The sequence below is a fragment of the Pan paniscus genome, chromosome 1 (genome assembly GCF_029289425.2).
Source record: "Pan paniscus chromosome 1, NHGRI_mPanPan1-v2.0_pri, whole genome shotgun sequence".
Lineage (NCBI taxonomy): Eukaryota > Metazoa > Chordata > Mammalia > Primates > Hominidae > Pan > Pan paniscus.
The window spans coordinates 42,446,728-42,471,381 of NC_073249.2; the positions used below are offsets into that span (position 1 = coordinate 42,446,728).

The 24,654-nt window shown below is 48.5% G+C and overlaps 1 protein-coding gene and 1 pseudogene across 2 annotated transcripts; one reads left to right on the plus strand and one right to left on the minus strand.

The window, feature by feature from the left end:
• The first annotated feature begins 5,952 nt into the window (after positions 1–5,952).
• On the plus strand, positions 5,953–24,623 carry FCMR (Fc mu receptor). Of its 2 annotated transcripts, XM_003822911.7 has the most exons (8): positions 5,953–6,076; positions 13,838–14,173; positions 14,890–15,003; positions 15,980–16,202; positions 17,596–17,726; positions 18,077–18,220; positions 18,425–18,483; positions 22,764–24,623. In XM_003822911.7, exons 1-8 carry the CDS (start codon positions 6,040–6,042, stop codon positions 22,890–22,892), a joined length of 1,173 nt encoding a protein of 390 aa, XP_003822959.2. In that variant the 5' UTR covers positions 5,953–6,039; the 3' UTR covers positions 22,893–24,623. The 2 variants fall into 2 exon arrangements, with proteins under 2 accessions (XP_003822959.2, XP_034801362.1); XM_034945471.4 differs by lacking the exon at positions 5,953–6,076 and having other exon boundaries at positions 12,422–14,070.
• On the minus strand, positions 19,686–20,320 carry LOC100989508 (large ribosomal subunit protein uL13-like; annotated as a pseudogene).
• Positions 24,624–24,654: the final 31 nt, after the last annotated feature.

Genomic DNA, 24,654 nt, shown 5'->3' on the forward strand with positions numbered 1-24,654 from the left:
AGCCACTGCACCCAGCCAGGAACTTGTTTATAGCAATTGATTTTGTTTTGTAAAGCTAAAAAATAGATCTCTGATTTAGACTTTTCCAAAACTCAAGACAGAACATCTCTCCTAAGAACATTAAACAGCAGCGAGAGGAACTGACTGTGCTATGGTCTATGAAACCGGTCCCCCAGGCAGAGAAACAAGTAGAGTTTCCCACCCCATCCCTCCCAGCTTTCCTAAAATAATTATCTATACTAAGGAGTCTGTGCAACAAAAATAAGAGATCATCTCAAAAAGGCTACATGTCTAAGTGGACAGTGGACACGCTGAGAGGCAAGCTGTGAGACTGAGACCAAAGGTCCCAGCAGGCTGTGGAGCAAGGCAGGCATGGAGAGAGGATCATCGGTATAGGAGCCAAGCAGCTCTGGAGTGTCTCTTCCAAGGCTGATTCTTAAAAGGGCAGCCAAGCCACTCTCCCTAGAGCCAAAAATCTTTGTCTTAGATACAGGGACATGAATATCCTAAAATCCAGGTTGTTGCTGTTATGTCACACTGAAGTTGATCCAAAAGTCCTGCATATTTGGAGTTTTAACCTCAGAACTCCAATAGGAATATGGCCATAGTCAGGAAAGAAATCTTAGTCATCAAAATCCTACCATTTATTATCTTTAAAAAAGTCACATGGCTGGGTGCGGTGGCTCACACCTGTAATCCCAGCACTTTGGGAAGCCGAGGCGGGCAGATCACAAGGTCAGGAGATCGAGACCATCCTGGCCAACATGGTGAAACCCCGTCTCTACTAAAAATACAAAAATTAGCTGGGCGTGGTGGTGGGCGCCTGTAATCCCAGCTACTTGGGAGGCTGAGGCAGGAGAATTGCCTGAACGCAGGAGGCGGAGATTGCAGTGAGCCGAGATCGCGCCACTGCACTCCAGCCTGGGGACAAAGTGAGACTCTGCCAAAAAAAAAAAAAAAAAGTCACAAATGGGCTTATTGTTATAAAGGTAAATGCTCCAAGGCCCTGCTGCTGTGGAGTGGCTTGCTCTGGGACAGGCAAGCCTGGGGTCCTGCGGTGCTTGGAAGGACAGGACAACAGGGTCCCTGAGTCAGGTACCTCTACCTGGGGCGGGTGGCGGGGCTTGTTCTTGGTGAGTCCACCAGACAAGGAGATTCTTGTGGTCTGTCATTGCAGAGAACAGTGTTGGGTCATGGAGAGGACCACCTGAGGATGGAGGCCCTCAGTTTGGGAGGGCCCAGAAAATGGCCCTTGTAACCCGGCCATGCGGAGGTCAAAGCAGAGAAAAGCAATAACCAAGCAGAACCCATGACAACAAGCTCCACCCAGTGGCGGTGGCTCATCTCCACTGCACTCTGACCACATCGCAGGCTGTGTGCTGAGTCCCTTGTAACACTTGCCTCATGTGATCCTCACAACAGCCTTACGAGAAACGTTCTTCTTAGCCCATCTGTAACATAGGGAGGATGGCAGAGCCTAAGCTAAAAGGTCATCATACAGAGCGAATGAACACACCTCAAGGACTTCACTTTCCATTGGATCTGGCATTATTTATTCCCTCCACCCGCTGTCGGGGGGCTATGAATGTTTTCCATCAGGTTCACCCCTTCTGGCCCCTAGAGGGTGTTGGGCCATTGGCTCCCTTGCCCCATGGTGTGCTCCAGCCTGGCAGACACTCCCCTGGGAGTAAGAGTGCCAGGGCACCATGGTAGCCCTGTGAGTCAGAAAGGAGAAATCGAGCTTAGACGAGAAAAAAAGAAAGAAGAAAATAAGGATGTAAGAATTGTAAAGTTCACAATTTCACCAGCAGTCAGTCTTCCCTTGGGCCCCAACCCCCATGACCCGGGGGCAACAGCTAAAGGTAAATGGAACAAGCCCAGTTCTGGGGATTTTGATCCCCTCAAACTCCCGACATTCGCCGCCTGCCCAGCCGTCCTCACACCCCTAACTCTTAAGTCTTGTAACCTAATGGGATGTTTTCAGGGTTTCACTTGGGCCACACGTGATGCAAAAAGCTCTCCTGCCCACTCCCATCCCACACACCTTCCGCCCTGCCCGGCAGGCCCCAGCCTCAGCACAGCCAAACCCTGATCTTCACAGACATGCACACACACTCACACTCCACAGAGCACACACACAACCACACACCACACACACACTCAACCACACACCACACACTCATAACCACACACCACACACTCACACACTCCACAGAGCACACACACACTCATGGACGCACACCACACACACACACAACCACACACCACACACACACTCCACAGAGCATACATACACTCATGGATGCACACCACACACATAACCACACACCACACACACTAGACAGAGCAAACACACACTCATAGCCACACACCACACACACACTCCACAGAGCACACACACACTCATAGCCACACACCACACACTCCACAGTGCACACACACACTCATAGCCACACGCCACACACTCACACACTCTACAGAGCACACACACACTCATGGACACACACCACACACACAATCACACACACATAACCACACACCACACACACTAGACAGAGAACACACACACTCATAACTACACACCACACACACACACTCAACCACACACACACTAGACAGAGCATAGAGTGCACACACACACACTCATAGCCACACACCACGCAGTGACACACACTCATAACTACATACCACACACAACACATAGCACACACACATAGCCACACACCACACATTTACACACACTCATAGCCACACACCACACATTCACACACACTCATAGCCACACACCACACATTCACACACTCCACAGAGCACACACACACTCATGGACACACATCACACACACAATCACACACACATAACCACACATCACACACACACTAGACAGAGCACACACACTCATAGCCACACACCACACACACACTCCACAGAGCACACACACACACTCATAGCCACACACCACACACACACTCCACAGAGCACACACACACTCATAGCCACACACCACACACACACTCCACAGTGCACACACACACTCATAGCCACACACCACACACTTACACACTCTACAGAGCACACACACACTCATGGACACACACCACACACACAATCACACACACATAACCACACACCACACACACTAGACAGAGAACACACACACTCATAACTACACACCACACACTCACACACTCAACCACACACACACTAGACAGAGCATAGAGTGCGCGCACACACACTCATAGCCACACACCACGCAGTGACACACACTCATAACTACATACCACACACAACACATAGCACACACACATAGCCACACACCACACATTTACACACACTCATAGCCACACACCACACATTCATACACTCCACAGAGCACACACACACTCATGGACACACATCACACACACAATCACACACACATAACCACACACCACACACACACTAGACAGAGCACACACACTCATAGCCACACACCACACACACACTCCACAGAGCACACACACACACTCATAGCCACACACCACACACACACTCCACAGTGCACACACACACTCATAGCCACACACCACACACACACTCCACAGTGCACACACACACTCATAGCCACACACCACACACACACTCCACAGTGCACACACACACTCATAGCCACACGCCACACACTCACACACTCCACAGAGCACACACACACTCATGGACACACACCACACACACAATCACACACACATAACCACACACCACACACACTAGACAGAGAACACACACACTCATAACCACACACCACACACTCACACACTCAACCACACACACACTAGACAGAGCATAGAGTGTGCACACACACTCATAGCCACACACCACGCAGTGACACACACTCATAACTACATACCACACACAACACATAGCACATACACATAGCCACACACCACACATTCACACACACATACATCACACACAGCCACGCATCCTACATTCACACACATACCACACAGCACATACACACTCATAGCCACACATCATACATTCACACACACTACACATAACACACTCACACTCTCATAGCCACACACTACATGTTCACACTCACTACACACACTCACACTGTAGCCACACACCACACACACACCACACACGTATCACACAACATACATTGCACCCTCACACACCACACCTCAGTCACACACCACACATACTTCACACGCTCAAACATCAGAGTCATACAACACACATCATACACTCACACATTCATTCATACATATATTCATACTCACACACTCTTGCCCCCACACACATCACGTTCATTCACTCATATTCCCCTTCTCTGTCTCTCCAAGACAGCCCCAGGCCTCAAGCCCAGTGCATGGTGGAGCCCAGCTGTGTGACAGCTCTGGGGCATTGGGAAGAGCCCGCTAAGTAGGGAAGGGTGGGGCTAATCCCAGCTGGGAGCTCTGGCACTAAGGAGAGGCCCGAGGCTGCCCTCTGCCATCTTGGCCCATTTCAGGGCTGGAGGACATCACAACCACAGCTGCTCCGGGCCAGGGGAGATTCAGATAGGGATGGGGCAGGGCAGGCGGCCCACCCCCCCACACACTTCCTCTGCACCTGCTCTGAGCCTCACATTCAACTTCCACCACGGATGTTGTTGTTTTAGAGAACATGTGACAAATCTGCTGTGTGGGGGCGAGCAGGGAGTGGCTGACACAACCACTGTGGAGCCCGGGTCTGTCAGGCACATCCCCCCAGAAACAGTGTGAGTATAGCCCGGATCCTCCAGGGGCACAAGAGGTCCTTTCACCTGGGGTTGGGGCCCTGAGAACTGACCTCCAGGGATGAAACTTCCAGGAACAGAGCCCTGAGAATGCCCTCATAAGTAATACCCCTGCGCAGCTCACAGTGAAGGCTTCTTAAAGCACTTCCATGCCTGTGAGTTCTGCTGGGCCTCAGAAAAGCCATGTGAGGTGGGCAGGGTAGGGGCAATCCCTACTTTATCAAGGAAAAAACCGAGGCCCAGGGAAATTTGCCCAAAGCTAGAAAGTGCCAAGCCAGTACAAGACCTGAGGTCTTCTGACTTGCATCCAAAACTCTTCCCAAGATGCCCTGTGGCCTCAGCATCTCTCTCCATCAGTCATGGGCCTTACCCTTGGGCCCTTGGGGTCCTGAAGGAGAGCTCTACCAGGGTGCTGTGACTTCAGGCGAAGTGGCTGCATGACCTGTCACACCCCAGTTCTGGCATTGCCTTGGTGGTCACTGGACAGAGGCCTGAGCCCTTGCCACAGGGCAGCACCTTGTGGGGACACTTTGGGGAGATTAAGGGTGAAGGTTGGCTGAGGTGCTGGGGAGCTATGTGAAGTCCTCAGGAACTGTGTTCTGCAGGAGGGAATGGCAGGGATCATCTAGTCCCAGCTTCATTTATTTCCTAGATGAAGAAATTCAGGCTCAGAGAAAAGTAATGGATTGCTCAAAGTCCTTAGTTAGTACCCCCACATAGTAGGTGCTCAAAAACGTTTGTAAAGGTGAGTTAACTGGTGACTGGTAAGGACTACAGTCAGCATCTTCTGACTTCAGGCCCAAGCGTCTGCCCATACAGCCTTTCTCAGGCAGGGAAAATTGGTGATAAGGCTCTTTTATCCTGAAGGCAGAATGAAAGCAAATGACCCCAGCACGGAAGCCAATGAGTATACATAAAGCACGGGAGGCCCTGCTAAGAAAAAGCACCAAGACAAAGGAATATCAGGCCTGGTCACTGCTAATAGTCTGGAGGAACTTCTTAGATGCCTTTTAAACAGGGTGACCCTTTCTTACTCCACACAACATGTTTTCTCAGCTCCTGACTTCCGCTGTGGTTTGTCAGCACTCTCTTTTTAGCCTAAGAATAGTTAGCAAACAAGGGAGGTTGTCATTTCCTCATCGTCAAGCTTTGTTCCTCGTGGGGGCTAGAAATCTCTTTCCAGTTCCAGATTGTGAAGGGTTCCTGAATAAGCAGCGTGTCTCCATCCCCCTCTCTAGGGGCTCTTGGATGGACCTTGCACTCTAGAAGGGACAATGGACTTCTGGCTTTGGCCACTTTACTTCCTGCCAGGTAAGTACCGTGGGGAAACACTTCAGACCTCTGAATGAGGCTTGAATTGGCCACAAGTAGAAGAATTGCCTGGTAGCTCTAGCTCTGATGTTTCTGGATGGATTCAGTTGTGAACCAACACCTAGGGCAGGACAAGAATGGAGGCCACGTGAGGTGTTGGATGCCTTCCTCACTCCATGCTAATGCTCCTTGCTCCACTCCAGACACTCTCCTGTTTCAGTCAGGTGTTAACTCTATCACCCAGGCTGGAGTGCAGTGGTGTGATCATGGCTCACTGCAGTCTTGTACTCCTGGGTTTGAGTGATCCTACCACCCCAGACTCTCTAGTAGCTAGGACTACAAGTGCATGCCACCATGCACAGCTAATTTTTAATTTTTTTGTAGAGATGGAGTCTTGCTGTGTTGCCCAGGATGGTCTTGAACTTGTGGCCTTAAGTGATCCTCCTGGCTCAGCTTCACAAAGCGCTGGGATTACAGGTGTGAGCCACTGTGCCCAGCCAGGTGTTAACTCTTAAGAGCTGAAGGTGTCATCTCTCCTAAACATATTAGCCTATTAATATGGGATCTTAAAGCAAGTGTCTCCGTACTTCTTTCTTCTTACCTCTACACTCTTTCTATAGATCTTTTTCAGTCCCGAATTTCCAGCTTTCAACCCTAAATGAAAATTCTGTAATCCATTCAGTAGCTCTAATCTATTTCCTGAATTCCATATCTCAACTTACAACTGTCTCCTGGGCAACCTCTACTTCAATATTCCACCAAGATTTGAAATGTAAACTGCCTAACCTTACCTCAAATTCTTCATTGATCACCATCCAAACCAGCTATTTCACCTGTCTGAAGTATCGCTGATCATCAGCCACAAAGTGCCAGAATGGCTAATTACCACCTCTTCCCATGTATCCTCATTCAGACCTTGATCCAGTCAATGGCCAAATCATTGCAGTTTCTAGATCCATGTCTACTGGGATAAGAAGCAGCAGCAATTGATACTAGGAAGGTAACAGAGGAAATGGACGGGAAAATAACACACAATCCCCTCTTAACTATCTTTCCCACTCCCTCTAACTCAGGATGCCTGCAGTGCCAGATTAATTTTCTTAAACTTGACTTCTAATCACAGGATTACCTCTCCCAAGAACCTCTAATGACTCCTACTGCCTACTGAAGTCAATATACACTCCTCCCTGTATCCCCTTTCATACTCTGAGCCAACCATACTCCCCAACACTTTCCTAACCTCCGGCCAACAGGACTCCTCCTTGAACACAAGCCACACATTCCTGCCACCATGTCTTTGCCCATGCTGTGCCTTCTGCCAGGAACACCCTTCCTCTCACCTTCACCTTTTTTTTTTTTTTTTTTTGAGACAGAGTCTCTCTCTGTTGCCCTGACTGGAGTGCAGTGGCGCAATCTCATCACACTGCAACCTCCGCCTCCTGGGTTCAAGCGATTCTCCTGCCTTAGCTTCCCAAGTAGCTGGGATTACAGGTGCGCACTATCGTGACAGGCTAAATTTTGTATTTTTAGTAGAGACGGGGTTTTCCCATGTTGGCCAGGCTGGTCTTGAACTCCTGACCTCAGATGATCCACCCGCCTCGGCCTCCCAAAGTGCTGGGATTACAGGCTTGAGCCACTGCACCTGGCCACCTTCACTTTTTATGGGTTCTTCAAAGTCCATCTCAAACTTCTCCTCCTAATTGTAGACATTCCTGAGCCCCCTCTTCTGAGCCCAATGGCTGCCTTGTATTATGTTCAATGTGTGTCCATCTTAATTTGGTTTATTCAGTGATAAGTTCCTTGTGGGTTAAAGTGGCTTCCTATTATGTTTGCTTTCTTTGTGATGTCTTGAGTATGAAAGAAACTCAGATATTTGTTAAGCTGAAGATTGAAAATCTCTAAAAGTCCAACGGAATGGAGTTTACATGAAACATCAAACACTGTGAGAGGTAGTAGGACATAGGAGGGCACGGTGGTTGGTTAACTAAACTTAGGCCTGAGGAGGAAGAGAGGATTTGGTGGGGAGTGGAAGACCTAAAGGCATGAAGGGTCCTCAAATTGCACCACTTCAGTCTGTCCTGAGAAGTACCCTCATTCTAGCTGGGCCAAGGGATCCTGCTATGGGCTCCACCCTTCTCCAGTCATGCCCATGCCCACAGGGTGAGCAGTTTGCAGGCCGGGGGAGGCACACGCCCCAAGCCCACACCTAACCCCACTTTTTTTTGAGACAGGATCTCACTCCTGTCACCCAGGCTGGAATGCAGTGGTGTGATCATGACTCACTGCAACCTCAACTTCCCAGACTCAAGTGATCCTCCCACCTCAGCCTCCTGAGTAGCTGGGACTACAGGCACATGCCACCTCTCCTGGCTAATTTTTGTATTTTTAATAGAGATAGGGTCTCACCATGTTGCCAAGGCTGGTCTCAAACTCCTGGACTCAAATGATCAGCCTGCCTCTGCCTCCCAAAGTGCTGGGATTACAGGCCTGAGCCACCATGCCCTACCCAAACTCTCTCTTTTAGAACTAGAATTCCCTGTCCACATGACTCTGGGCCCCCTTTCAATGACAGTGCAAGCTTCTATCCTGGGTCTTCCTCTTGAGGTTGACCCCTGGCCTATAAAAGGTGGCCATGGGTGGCTATTTGGGAAGAAGGTGGGGGTGGAAGAAGACTGTACTTGCAAGCTGGGGTATCTACTATGTATATAGCAGGACCCTTGTGCTGTGGGCAGGAGGAAGGGATGAGAGGCTGGGGGCAGGAAGCTTGGGGTTGTTTTCCCTGCATGGCCACGGAGTAGAGTGGACATCCAAGGAGGGTGCATTAGTCAAGCTAGGGAAGTAAAGCGAATTTTATTTAACAGTTTATTAGCTTGATTTATAACTTAAAAATATTCAGATATATAGTATTTGGGCCTTAATTTGTACTCCTACTCCAGGTCCTGCAAATGCTGGAGTGGGTCTCCCTAGGGCCTAGCGCATGAGGCACAAACTGTAGACCACTTTGCCTGGAGCCCTGTGTAGAGCTCTATAATAAAGCAAGGCAGTGTCATGCAGTGTGAGCTTTCAAACCTTTTTACCTTGACTAATGATAATAATAATACATACATACATACATACCTTTGATGCTGGGACCTAGCATACATAGACACACACACACACACACACACACACACACACTTAAAATTTATTCTTGATTCTTTAACATGAAGATGAGTTCTAGTCTTCAGCAGATGGGTGGATGATGGGGTCATCGGAAGAGTATGTGAAGGTCAGGTTTTGGAAGAGAAATCAGCTCTTTCTCAGCTGTCCTAAGTTTGGCATATATCTTACCCATTCAAGTAGGGTCCAAGCGGAGATGTCAGAGCAAGTCTGGAGCTCAGAGGAAGACTGGAGATCACATTTTGGTGGAATCTATAGCATTAGCCTTAAAAGCCATGGGAGTCAATGAGTGAGTGAGGGGAGAGAGGGAGGGAGGACAGAGAAAAGAACAGGTCCAAGGCACAGGGCCTGGGCTAGCCAGGATGGAGAGGTAGGAGAGAAGGAGAGGAAGAATGCAGGCTGACAGGGAGCCACCGTTGAGGGTATGCACTAAGGAAGCCACACCAAGGGTGTGTTTCAAGCTGGGCTGGCTCCATTCTGTCAACCGCTGCTGAGAGGATGAGGGGAAATGAAGACAAAGAGGTGACCATTACATGTGGCAAAAGGAGAATTTCAGTGACTTGACAAGAGCAGTTTCAGTGGAATACTGGACATGAAATTCTGATAGAAGTGGATTGAAGAGAAATTGGGAGGTATGGAAGTGAATCTGATTTAGCGAATTTGATGACTGATTTGAGAAAGAGAATAAAGAGGTGTGTTGGCAGGTGAAGGGGAGGCAAAGGTCAACTGAGGGATTTCTAAAGATGGGCAAAGCCAGGCATGGAGACTCATGCCTGTAATCCCAACACTTTGGGAGGCTGAGGTGGGTGGATCATTTGAGCCTGGGATTCAAGACCAGCCTGGGTGAAAGCCCATCTCTAAAAAAAAAAAAAAAAAATTCGCCACACATGGTGGCAGGCGCCTGTGATCTCAGCTACTCAGGAGGCTGAAGTGGGAGCCTCAATTGAGCCCAGGAAGTGGAGGCTGCAGTGAGCCAAGATTGCACCACTGCACCCCAGCCTGGGTGACAGAGAAAGACCCTGTCTTAAAAAAAGAAGGAGAAGAAAATATGGGCATTAGCAGGACATGTGTGTAAGCTATGGCAATGCTAGATGAGAAGGCCATTTTTCTCCAATAGCCAGAGAAAGAAACAGGATCACTGCAGACAAGAAGTTCTAAAACAGGTGAGAATGGTGGACTCAGGATACAGGTGGAGGGGCTGGCCTTTGAAAGGAGGTGGACACTTCATTCTTTGTGACAGGCTGCAGGCCTGGACACACCCAGGTTACTATATTTGGAAATAAGAAGCTGAGCGGGATGTTTCCCATCCTTCAAAAAAAAAAAATCCATGCCCCGTTTGATAAACATAAAAATCACAGGCCAGCTCTCCTCTTCCTGAGATCTGCTCTTATTTGAGTTGACTAGGTCCTCATCTGCACTTCCACCTGGAAAATCACCCCAAGTGGGTGCCAGAGTCCCTCTCCAGAGCTCCCCAGCCACCAAGGACCTATGGACCTTGACCTTATTTTGTATGGTGAAAATTTTTTCCCATTTTCCAATCATGTATTTACATCCGTTTATATATTGAGAGTGATTCTTTAAGCCACATATCCCCCTCTTCCCTACCATAACCACTGAAAATCAAGTCACCAATTTAGAGATTAATGTCACTTACTTAGCAGCCTCTCAGAAATATTACTATTGAACAGGTTGGTTCCTTTCGATGCCTTCTCTCATTCCTCCCTTTCTTCCCCAGAATCATTTGTAAATGTTATATAGCCCAGGATTGCAGAAATGCAAGAGCACCTGGGACACCTGTTTAAAAACACGTATTTCTAGACCATGCCCTAGACAGATGTAATCACCTTTCCTAAGAACGGGACCAGATCATCTGCATCATAGCCAATCTCCTCAGATGAGTCTCATGCACACTGTGCTACTTTAGATGTCTAAACCAGTAGCTTATATCTGTCTTTTCTCTGTTTTCAAAATCTACTTTACTAAGTCTTGGGAATAGGTTAGAAGCTACCATAAACTTGAGGAGAACTAGTTTCTTTTTCCTGGGGTCTGGTCATTTTCACATCGCCAACTACTGCTTCCTTGTGGACCAGAGCTCAGCATAGCCAGCAGCTTTCCTTGCACTTCATCCATCTAGGGTCTGCACAAGGAGCTGAACAGGCAAGCCAGGGATTTACCAAAAGCTCAACCCTGGGAGGCCTGAGGCTGCTGGAGGTTGCTACATAGGTGATGACCCCATCTCTGCTATCTTCCCCCTGCCCATTTTGTACCATCTTGCTCTTGGGAAAGTGGCATTCACACCCCCTTCCTGGCTGGGTTAGTCTCATTTGAATACTTCCACGTGCTTCCACCCTCGGCATTCAACTTCGCACACAGGTGGGGGCTGTCTGGATGCACAAGGTGATTCCTCCAGACCTTCCTTTGATTGGGTCTTTGTCTGTTGATTGACACTTTGTGACAGGTCACCTTTCCATTGCAATGTCTAGTTGTGAGGCTCCCTCATGACTCAATTTCCAGTGGGTTTAAAGCAGTGCTGGGTTTTTCATGTGAGGGTTTCCATGTCAGAACTCGTGGTTTTGGCTGGTCCATCTGCCTGTCCCTACCATGTTTACATCAGCTACACTTTTAGATCTCAACGCCCTCCTGTACGTCCTCCCTCTCCAACTCTCCCCACCTGCCCCAACCCCCTTTTCCGCCTCCCATGATTGTTTTTACCTCTCTACCATTGTCAGAATTCTTCCCTTTGCCCAGAATGTCTTTATCCCAAAGCCTCAAGCCCCACCTCTTTCCTAAGCTATCCCTGACTCTTGTTTGACTGAACTCAATAGTGCTCTTCTTAAAGTGTGCCCTGTGGATAAATCTCAGTACGTTTGCAAATGTCTCTCCGCCCATGGACATGCTATGTTCTCTCTCATATCCCAGACTGTTAGGGGACTGTTCTGGCTATTTGGAAGAATCTCTTCTCCCCACTTCAGCCTTCCAGCCCCACCTCGCCACACACACACAATTTTGCCCTATGAACTTTCTTCCCAGAAATATGCAGACACTTATGGGATCCACTTAGTTGGCAATTAATCAGACATGGCCTTACCCTCTTCTGTAGCTGGCTCAAGTGCATTAGACCTGACCTCTGTCACTCAAAGCATAAGCTTTATGGTGTCAGGGATTCATGAACCACATCTTTTATCCCTCCCCAGCACACATACAGTGTGAGCACACCTAAGCACACATGCACACACACCCTCACTTCCCCTCCTATGTCCCCTGCCTCCATGATGAGCATCGTCACTCTCTCAGTTGCACTCCATACCCATTCCTTCAGGTCACAACTCAGACGTCACTTATTCCAGAAAGCCCTCCTCTGACCACGCCACCCCCTGCAACAGCCTACATCAGGCGCCCGGGTTTGCTCCTTCCAGGGAACCCCGTGCAATCTCTCTCATGGGATGTATTACACTGCTCACTGGCCATTGATTGGTATCATTCACTAAATGATCTGTGACTGAGGGAGGGATGCCAGCTGGTTTACTGTCACAAGAAAGGCATTCAATAAACGCTTGTTGAATGATTTCATAAATAGAGCTGTGGATAAATGGCTGGATGGATGCACCTGAGCAAAACCAAACTGGAAAGGAAAACCTGTTGCAACATAACCGCACCATGCTCCCAGCACCACACTGAGGTCACATGGGGGCTGTATGCTGTTTGGGGTCACCTGCGGCATATCATGTCTCTTTGGAGTGGGTGATATACTTTTGATTATCATCTCAAGGGTTTAGTGTCTGGGTCCTTATGGGTTTGGGTTTGGTGGTGAGGCCAAAGCTGGGGGTTAAATTAAGGTAACGCTAGGGCATAGGATTGGGGATGAACATACAGCTGGCCTGAGGTTGTGAATAGGACTGGGGATGGGACAAGGCTGAAGTTGAGACTAAGGATAGAAATGAGAATAAGGGTTGGGCATGGTGGCTCAATCCCAGCACTTTGGGAGGCCGAGGCAGGCAGATCACTTGAGGTCATGAGTTCGAGACCAGCGTGGGCAACATAATGAAAACCCCATCTCTACAAAAAAGACAAAAATTAGCCAGGCGTGGCAGCATGCACCTGTAGTCCCTGCTACTTGGGAGGCTGAGCTGGGAGGATTGCTTGAGCCCAGGAGGTTGAGGCTGCAGTGAGTCACGATCACACCACTGCTCTCCAGCCTGCGTAACAGAGTGAGATCCTATTAAAAAAAAAGAAAAGAAAAGAAAAGGAAGGAAGGAAGGGAAAGAAAGAAAGAAAGAGAGAGAGAAAGAGAGGGAGGGAGGGAGGGAGGGAGGAAGGGAGGGAGGAAGGAAGGAAGGAAGGAAGGAAGGAAGGAAGGAAGGAAGGAAGGAAAGAAAAGAAAGGAAAAGAAAAGAAAAAGAAAAAAGAAATGAGGATAAGGCTGTGGCTAAGGACAGGCTGAGGCCAGGCTAAAAATTGGGTCAGGGCTGGATCTGGGGATGAATGTGAGGTTGGGCTGGGGCCTGGGCTAGGGTTGGAGAGACGGCTGGAGCTGGGAAGTAGATGGGGCTGGGATATAGCTAGAGATGGGGCTCCCTCTGCATTAATCTCCTCTCCCTGCAGTATCGGGGGCCCTGAGGATCCTCCCAGAAGTAAAGGTAGAGGGGGAGCTGGGCGGATCAGTTACCATCAAGTGCCCACTTCCTGAAATGCATGTGAGGATATATCTGTGCCGGGAGATGGCTGGATCTGGAACATGTGGTACCGTGGTATCCACCACCAACTTCATCAAGCCAGAATACAAGGGCCGAGTTACTCTGAAGCAATACCCACACAAGAATCTGTTCCTAGTGGAGGTAACACAGCTGACCGAAAGTGACAGCGGAGTCTATGCCTGCGGAGCGGGCATGAACACAGACCGGGGAAAGACCCAGAAAGTCACCCTGAATGTCCACAGTGGTAGGTTCCTCCGCTGATTGGAGGCTCAGACTACCCAGAAAATGTTTCACTTGGGAAGATTGGGACAGCCATCTAACTGTAACAGTCTCCTAGACTCTTACACTGTTGCCATATAAGCCACATAATGATTAAGATCCATATGAAACCTCATAGTCAATTAACTCCATGGTCCACAGAATTTTCTACCCAACATGGATGAAAAGAACAAGATAGGTGCTCTCTTTGCATTGTTCATCCTACCCAGGGCATGAGGGGAGTGGAGGCTTGAGATTGAGGAGAGGCTCTGAGATGGAGGAAATTGGAAGCAAAAGGAAATAACTATCCAACGTAATTGTCCCATGAGAAATAAAGGAAAGACACTAATTTATCCAGCCACATTTATAGGCCAATCTTATTACTCTATGACCTGATCCTTTATTTCTCTGGAACCCCGCCTTTCTCCTTTCCTCCACTGAGTTCCCCACACATATGCAGCAGTAATTCAACAGCCTAGAATCCCAATGACCTCTGCTGGTTTTGCAGGGAATGTTGACTGGACTGGGGGAACCAGTATTTCCTCCAGGGAAGCCCCCAACCCAGCTCCTTCTCTGCTTCTTTCAGTGGACCCTGCCCTCATCCCCTCACTGTCATCCACTTTGGCTGAATTAGCTTCAGTTTACACCCAAGCCTCAGTCTCCTCCTAGAGACCACCAACATATTCCTCTTCCTTCCAATAGAATACGAGCCATCATGGGAAGAGCAGCCAATGCCTGAGACTCCAAAATGGTTTCATCTGCCCTATTTGTTCCAGATGCCTGCATATGCCAGTTCTTCCAAATTCGTAACCAGAGGTCAGTTCACCATAGCGAGGGTAGGAGAGGTGGGTGAGATGCTGTAGCAGTGTGAAAATGGAGGAGGGGGTCTATGTTCAGTTCATAGAGTGGCTGGCAGAGCTGAGCTGAGTCTTAGGTGTGTATTCCCTGCCTTTAGAGAGGGCACATACCTCCCTGAGATCTGCTGTCCATATGCTTCAAGCCTGTCTGACAGTCAGGTCCCCTGGTCCTAGCTGCAGAACTTACATATTACCACCAGGTGGCACCATAAGCAATGATGTTTGTGCTCCACTCACAAAATCTAGCTCTTTTTATGAATGACTGCGGAAACCAAGACTGGGCAGACATTTCTCAGCTGGAGATCATCATGTCTCGTGCTTCCCGTAGGGCTGTCTTCTACCTGCTGGCATCTAATGATTTTAACTCTATTTTGCAACTAAAAGATTAAGGATGTTCATACAAATGATACCTTTACATTTTGATATCATCATCCAGTTTTAAATGCATTTTGACATGCAATATTTCCATCATATTATCCCATATGCCTATGAGGTAGACACATTAATTGAACATTACTACACTAGGTAACCCTGCTGAGAGCCAAGAGGGATAGTGTAATTGAACAGATCATGTAGCCAAGGTTGTGACTGATAGGTGTGAAATGGGGGAGAATAGATTAGCACGCAAATACAGCACAAGGCAGATTGGGAATAGAACTACAAAAAAGGTTTTCCCCCTGCTCAGAGGGGGCAAGCTCTTCCACCTGGGAAGTCAGGGAAGGCTTCCTGGAAGAAATGGTATTTGAAGCAAATATACTTGGAATTGAGTAGGCCTAGATAGCATGTTAAAAAGGATTTTAGGCCCTGAGGACTGCAAGAACAGAAGTAGTCTGTATAAAAGGGAAGGGTATGTTGTGGAAAGAGGTGATGACCTAATCCTGTTGGAGAATAGAGTGTATAAAAGGAACATCCCTTTTTCCTGCTACCTCCTGCAGTTACCACACCAGCTCAAAGGGGCAAGGTCCCTCCAGTTCACCACTCCTCCCCCACCACCCAAATCACCCACCGCCCTCGAGTGTCCAGAGCATCTTCAGTAGCAGGTGACAAGCCCCGAACCTTCCTGCCATCCACTACAGCCTCAAAAATCTCAGCTCTGGAGGGGCTGCTCAAGCCCCAGACGCCCAGCTACAACCACCACACCAGGCTGCACAGGCAGAGGTAAGAGACCACTGTCCAGGATCTAGAGTTAGGCTAGAATTAAGAGATCCACTGAAACCCACTGCAATGTCCATTATTAGACACCCTCCTTGGCTTTGTCTCTAGGCCACTGTGAAATATACCACCTATGAGTATAGCTCATTAACTCATTAGTTCCTTTAACAAAAACACACTTGTCAATGCCCCAGCATTGATCCTGTAGAAAGAAGTGAGACCCAGCTCTTCCAGTCGCTTAGATTCATTCAGATCTATTTTTATGGGGAAGAACTAAATGAGAATAAAAATAAAATTAACTATTAATCTAGTAATATAAAATTACTTTCACCCATTTCCTTTTACTGTTTTAATGTGGCTACTAGGAAATTTAAAATTACATATGTGACTCACATTTCTCCTGGACAGCACCGGTCTAAAGGCTGGGGTGCAGTCCAAGGAAGTACTGCAATACACCACTAGGGGGAAGCATTATAGCAGACTCCAAAAAAAAAAAAAAACCCTATAATAATCAAAATTGGTTTTGCATAAGCAAAGACAAAGGTGATAGTGAGAAAGAGGACCTCCAAAATCATTTGGGTTCTATAGGTAGGAGAAACTGGGGCCATGAGAACCAAGTGGTTTCAAATAGAACCAGGTCTCTTGCTTCCTACCTATTAGTAGGGAAAACATCAAGGTCAACCAGCATTTTCTTATTCTCTACTATGTGGCAAGCATTGTGCTATGTCCTGAAGATATAAGAAGATGACAATATGCAATATCCAGATCTTACTAACATAAGTCTGACTGTGATAAAGTCTGAAACAGGCATGACCACAGAATTGGAAACCCAAAGCGCACACACACACACACAAATCTGGCTTACCATAATTAGGAAGAAAAGAGGACTTACACAATGTCCTTTAAGAAAAGTAAGATTTCAATATGCAGAGAAAATTGAGGGGAAAACTTCTAGGCAGAAGGAGCACTATGAGAAAAACATCCTTTCCCCCACCATTATAAGGAACTAGCCCAGTCAATATCTGCAATAATCTCGTGAAGAAACTAAGGTGCTGAACACCGGAAGGTGCATTAAATTCTTTATATCCACTCTTATTTCATCCTCATAACAGTTCTGTGAAATAGATTTTACTATACCTATTTATGGAGAGATAAGGCTCAGAGAGGTTAGGAGACTCCTTCGAGATCACACAACCAGTAAAAGGCGGAATATGAATTTGAATTCAAGTTTCGTGACTCCATAGGCAAGTCTTTTTGAGGGGGGAGTGGAGTGAATTCCGTTAACAAAAGGACAAACCTGTAAGTCATCTCCAAAAACGTTGGCTACACAGGAGCAAGCCCTCAACCTACCTCTTTTAATAATCTCTTCCTCCCTCTCTCACTTTCCTTCCCTCCCCAGAGCACTGGACTATGGCTCACAGTCTGGGAGGGAAGGCCAAGGATTTCACATCCTGATCCCGACCATCCTGGGCCTTTTCCTGCTGGCACTTCTGGGGCTGGTGGTGAAAAGGGCTGTTGAAAGGAGGAAAGGTGAGCGGCTGGGCTGGGGGCTTCGGTAGGGAGAACTGAGCTGCCCAAAGAGCCCACAGCGTTCAGAACCCCCTTGTGAACTTCCATGGGAAACTCAGGGAGCTTTTGATGAGCAGCCTGGGGTGTAGGGAAGTTAGGGAAGTGGGGGCCACTGGTCTGAGGAGGAGAGCGGCCTGGGCCCTTTGGTCTTCAGGGCAGGGCAAGGTCGTGCCTCGTACATTCCCCACGCTTGGAGCATCTCCAGGTCAGACACTGCCAAGCCCGAGGGAGGAGGCAGCCTTTCGTTTGGGGAGGGTGGCACGGGCCTCTGATGCCATTTTCCTCCCTCTTCCTGTGGCTTTGTGGGGAAGCCCTCTCCAGGCGGGCCCGCCGACTGGCCGTGAGGATGCGCGCCCTGGAGAGCACCCAGAGGCCCCGCGGGTCGCCGCGACCGCGCTCCCAAAACAACATCTACAGCGCCTGCCCGCGGCGCGCTCGTGGAGCGGACGCTGCAGGTGAGCCGCCGGGCGGGCCACGGGGAGTAGCGGAAAGAGTGCGCTGGCTCCGGGAAAGCCGGGCGCAGCGGGGCGCGCTCCCAGGTGCCAGGGCTTCCCACAGGGTGGAGCTGGGAGTGGGGCGGGGGTGGAGCTGGGAGTAGTAGCATGACGGTGGGGCGGGAGCCTCGGCCGCCGCCTCACCTCGCCCTCGCTGTTCCCTAGGCACGGGGGAGGCCCCCGTTCCAGGTCCCGGAGCGCCGTTGCCCCCCGCCCCGCTGCAGGTAAGCTCCGCTCCTGCCCTGATTGGCAGCCGCGGCCCGACTGGGCGGCCCCAGCCCTGGGCGGGGACCCGAGTGTGGCTTCCCGCGCCGCCGCCGCGATCCGGAGAGCGGGTTTCCCAGCAGCTCCTGGGCCCTGAGCCGAGGAACAAGTTGTTTTAGTTTCCTCCTTGTTTGGTGTCAGGAGGTTGAATACCGGGAACTGTAGAAGACCTGGTTCCGTGGCTTCTAGCCAGGCAGTTGTCACAGGATACCTGCGTGCTGGATGCAGCTGGCTTAGCAGAGAATGATAGGTGGCAGCTCCACAGTTATGTGAAAGGCTTTCTCGTGGAGGAGATTAGATTTCTAGGGGGTCCTAGGGAGGTGGAAGCTACCTAGACAGTTCACCTTCCTGTGCGCGAGAACTTTCTAGTAAACTCTCGAAGGTGAGAGGAGGTAATTTACCATTCTCTGGAGGCAGTTAAGCTTGGTCTAGAGGATGACTTGGGAGAGATGTAGACAGGGTTCAACACCTTGAGTGAGGAGGATTCATCTTTAAATCTAGAGTGGATGGAGGGAACTCGCGTTTCCACTCAGGGCCACTGATGGTTGGGTAGAAAGCCTTTATCCGTTCATCTTTAAGAATTGAGATGAGAAAGCTTTTTATTCTCTAAAGCAGCCTACAGTGTCCAAAACACGCAGAACCCAGAATAAAGTTGTTTTTTAAAGGGTGTGGTAAAAATCCCTGTTTTTTTTCTTTAAAAATAATTTATTTGATTCTGATTACAAAATACAGGTGAGGAGCACAGGCAATTCCTGTAACCCCTTGGTCGCACATCTTCCCAGTCTATGGTTCTATAAATACCCTTTGTACAACAGCAAGCTCATGTTGTCCCCAAGCGCTTGCACATTCTAACAGCTGCAGAGCTATATTACCAGGTGGAAAGTTAAACAGACGCCCCACTCACAAGGTAGGGCCCCTCCAATTAGTCTTCCGACTCCTTTTTGCTAATAGTAACTGGTTGCTCTTCCTATTGGTCGTAGATAAATTACACCTGCACAATTCTCTGAGTGCTTTCAAGTAACCTCAGAAAGCAGTGACTAAGACCCTTTCCTTGCTCCCAGCTTCCTATGTCCCAGGCTGCCTGTGGCACCTGGACTGCTGCGGCCCCTGGGTCCCGCACATTCCAGGGCGACGATGGAGGAAGGGCAGGCCAGGCCAAGCATGAGAAATTAACAGTCTTTATTGGGCTCAGACCAGGAGTCCGTGGGCCTTGAGGACCTCTGTGTATTTGTCACTTTTCTTCTCCACGTTCTTCTCGGCCCGTTTCCGTAGCCTCATGAGCTGTTTCTTCTTCCAGTAGTGGAACTTGGCCTTCTCCTTCCTCTTCTCCTCCAGGGTGGCTATCACTGCCTGGTACTTCCAGCCACCATCGTGAGCCAGGCGCTCCAGATAGGCAAACTTTCTTGTAAGCTTCAGACGCACGACCTTGAGGGCAGCAGGAACCATCATCCGCTTTTTCTTGTCGTAGGGCAGTGGGATGCCGTCAAACACCTTGAGGCGGTCCAGGGCGGCCTGGCCTCACTTGGTGGTCATGGGGCAGCAAGCCTCGTACTTGTGCCAGAAGATGCGGCTGGGGGTCGGGAAGTGGTAGGGACCTCGGGAAGGGTTGGTGTTCATCCACTTGCGGGGGAAAGCCAGGTACTTCAACTTGTTTCTGTAGAAATTGCCAGAAATGATGCCCTCCCAGCGTACGACCACTACCTTCCAGCCCAGCAGTACCTAGTTAGCCACGATGGCCGCCAGGGGGCCCAGGAGATGGCCTCCACCATCAAGCACCAGGACCTGCACCCCCGTCATCTTCGGCAGCCGCCTGGGAAAAGAAAATCCCTTGTTTAATTCGCATGTAGACTAAGCTAATGCAGCAGACTCCAAAAGACAGGGCCCACACGGTGGAAGCCTACTTCCCCCTCCCCAAATAAAGGCTCAGAGACAGGGACAGGAAGAGGTGGCCTGAGCCAGTGAGGCAAGAGGTCATCTTGGGACTGAAATTCCCTCTGTCTGGTTGCTGCGCCATCCTCTGGAGTCTTGCCAGCTCCATGGTCAGTACACAGGCACCAGGACCGTGTGCACGTCCCAGCTTACAGGAGGGAGGAAGAGAATGCTGCTTCTTAAGCCCATGACCCTGACGTTTCCCACCATTTCCACTTGCATCCTAGAGGCTGAAACTTAACCATGTAGTGAACCTCCCTTCAAGGCAGGCTGAGAAATTTAATCCCCAGCTGGTCAATCGTGGGCCTGGCTACAAAGAGGAGAGTGGTACCCAGCAACAAGAGGCAGTTCTGCGCAGTCCCCCCCCGCCCCCCCCCCCGGCTTCTCCGGCTTGCCCTTCCCCACCCCCGCTAGAGAAGGTTCACACCCGCGTGGCAGTGTTCAGCAGTCTGAACATAGTAGGCATTCAGTAAGTACTCATTGAAAGGAACTTTGATATATTTTGTACTTTACTAAAGAAGGAAGCAGCAGCAGCTTGCTTCGAAAATATGTGCACAAGGTCCTGGTACCTGAATACTGACCATTGACTCCAGAGGATGGTGCAGCAACCAGGAGGGACAACAGGCGCCACACTGTCTGTCTACTCCGTCTTTCCAGCAGCCCTTTCCTCTAAAACTGCCCTGTGACCACACAGACCCTCACCTGGGCCTGCACCTTGTTCCAAGCTGACCCTGCCTCTCTACTTGAAACTCTCATTCCCACTATTAGGGGCAAAAATCTTGATGGAACAAATTTACAAAAAGGTGCCTATGCTTAATGACTCATTATTATAGCTTCCATGGGGAGCATTTCCATTTCTTAAGCCAAATAAGTTAATCTCAAATGATGAACTATAACAGGCAGTGAAAGATAAATTTTTGTTTTTTAGCAAATCTAAAACCATCTCTATTATCAAAGAAAGTTAATTAAAACATAATAGAAGATAGTGTGAAAAACTAACAAAGGACTTGCTCACTTTTTTCAAAGTTCGTTTAATTTAACAAAAACAAAAAACCATGTCATACATCGAGGATTTCCTCTGCCTCATCCTCTTCCCCATCCTCAGCATCATCTTCTTCCCGTCCTCAGCCTCTTCTTTGGCCTCTAAAGGAAGCTCAGATATTACCACCTTCCTTCCCACCCTGGAAACTTTATCTTGATCATCTCTCATTTCTCTGTGTCACCTCCAACTTTGTGTATCGTTTCTCCTATTGTTATGTGCTGGTTAATTTGCTTCGGGTTGACATCTTGAGCTGTTCTGGGATCCAGGTCTTTCTTGACTGGTCTTATATCATCTAAGTGGAGTGCTACCAACATGTGCTTATTAGCTGTCTTTCATTGATTACTTGACTGAGTTTCATCCTCACTGACATTTATACCAGGACCATGTAATTTTGTTGCTTAGTTTTCTTTGCTCTCACTGTTACTTTTCTTTTCAACCTTCTCTCTTTTTTTCTTTTCTGTTTTGTGGCTTCTTACTTCCTTGACTGATGGAAAACATGTTTTCAAAGCAAGCTGCTGCTGCGTCCCTCTTTAGTAAAGTACAAAATATATAAAATTTCCTTTCAATGAGTACTTCCTGAATGCCTACTATATTCAGGCTGCTGGACGTCTAATTCTCAGAGCTTGTGTTTAAATACATAACTGTCCCCCTTGTGGCCTTCCTCAGTGGATGAGATAGTAACTGTGCCATGTTGGGGTCACTGGCACAGTCCTGTCTTTTGAGAACTGACTGTCCTCAAGGTAGATGATCCTGAAGTTTCCGTCTGGGGAAGAGGAGCACCAGTGTTCCATGTGGGCTGCCATCTTATCCCCTTCACCATCCATCCCCCTTCCTGGAATGCACTGTCACGACGCCACATCACAGCATCTCTGAGCCCTTACAGAGGTGCTGAGGGTGACTCACTCTACTTCTGAATAACTCCCTAAGAAGATGCATATTTATGCCATAAGTCACAGCATCTTATCCCCGAGGGGATACTCCTCTGGCAGCTGGGTCTCTTTCAGGCCCATGCTTAGCCACATGATTTTACTCTGAGCCCCATTTAAGGCATTTCCTGCCCACATTAGGTTTTCCAGTTATCTCAGGTGAGACACTACCCTGAAAATCCCCAGGGCTACTCCACTTGATGGAGCTGAGCCATCTCTGTGTCTTTGCCTTCTGGAACTCAGCAGCCGTGTCCATGCTCCATTGCCCACTATGAAAATCCACCTGGGGAGATATTAAAATCACCCTACCCAGATCCAGTGATGCTTCTTTCATTGTGCCCAGGTGTCTGAATCTCCCTGGCTCCATGCCCCATCTCTGAAGACCAGCTGTGAATACGTGAGCCTCTACCACCAGCCTGCCGCCATGATGGAGGACAGTGATTCAGATGACTACATCAGTGTTCCTGCCTGACAACTCCCCAGCTATCCCCCAACACCAGGCTCGGACTGTGGTGCCAAGGAGTCTCATCTATCTGCTGATGTCCAATACCTGCTTCATGTGTTCTCAGAGCCCTCATCACTTCCCATGCCCCATCTCGACTCCCATCCCCATCTATCTGTGCCCTGAGCATGGCTCTGCGCCCAGGTCCTCTTGCACACCTTGGCAGCCCCCTGTAGTTGACAGGTAAGCTGTAGGCATGTACAGCAATTGTCCCAATGCCACTTGCTTCCTTTCCAAGCCGTCGAACAGACTGTGGGATTTGCAGAGTGTTTCTTCCATATCTTTGACCACAGGGTTGTTGCTGCCCAGGCTCTAGATCACATGGCATCAGGCTGGGGCAGAGGCATAGCTGTTGTCTCGGGCATCCTTCCCAGGGTTGGGTCTTACACAAATAGAAGGCTCTTGCTCTGAGTTATGTGACATGCCTCAGCCCCATGGACTAAGCAGGGGTCTGGTATAAAAACACTCCTGGAAACGCCTTTGCCCTGATCCAAATGTTAGCACTTGCTAGTGAACGTCTACTTATCTCAAGTTCTATGCTAAAGGCAATTTATCTTGATGTGATGATAAACCAAACTTATTAGCAAGATATGCATATATATCCATAAATTCTCTTTACTCTGTCTCCATCACTTGATGCACATAAGTGCCCTGACCTCAGCATCTCCCCTCTAAAAAAAAAAAAAAAAAGTATCTCTTTATCTTTCTTCCATAGCCTGACACTGATATTTGTGCACTTACCTTAACTTTGGTCTATTTTATTCATCCAAAACCATTGCATTTCTTGGTTTTCACAAATGTTCCCCATTTCTTAGCCAGTTCCAGACAATGTATAGCAAGCAGGGGAAGGAAAGCAGTCAGGAGTTCCTGGGTGGCCACGGCTCTGCAATAGCACTTATGTCATGGAAGTGATATCCCACCTCCTACATATACTCTTTGCCTAGGTTTTTGGAACAAGGTTATAGTCAGACACTGTATCTTTAGATTGATGTCGACCACAAAGTTCAGCCAGAGCTTGAGGCTAGATGCACAGCCTTGCTATTGGGAAGAAGGCCTTTTCTAGCTGTACAACACAGTCTCACTGGGCATTCATCCAGAAATAGAGAAGAAAGTCTGCCAGACTTGAGTTATGTTGTCTTTTATTAGCAGGGAATGTCATCACAGATTGGACAGTACATCCAGGTGCAATGTCACCATCAGCAAGGTCAGCTTGACACTCAAGTGGAAGATTAGGGAAGAATGACTAGGATAAAAAAAAAAAAAGGAGGGCACCAAGGGAAAGGGATGATGGGGTGAGCTGGCGAGTGTGGGTGGGAAATGAAATGTTTATTGAGGATCTGCTTTGTGCTGGGCACTTTAATCCACATTTTATCGTTTACTTTTCAAACAGATGCACCTTACCCCCACCCCAATGCTCTGTCCCTGCAGATATCAGAAGACAGTGTGATTTTCATGCTCTGAAGTTCAGTTTTACATCCAAGCATCCCTCTCTGTTTTTTAACAATCCAAAGACAGGCCAAAAAAAAACACCACAGTTTATTAAGTACTTACTAAGCACCCATCCACTGCCCCACACTGTGGCAAGGATTGTGAGGGGTAAAGAAGCATGGGGCACAATATTCTGCTGCCTTCATGTAACTTACAGTCTCACAAATAAATAGAACTTCAGTTGAAATACTGACATTAATTAAATAGAGTTGTAATAAATACAAGAATCTTCTCTGTAGACTCT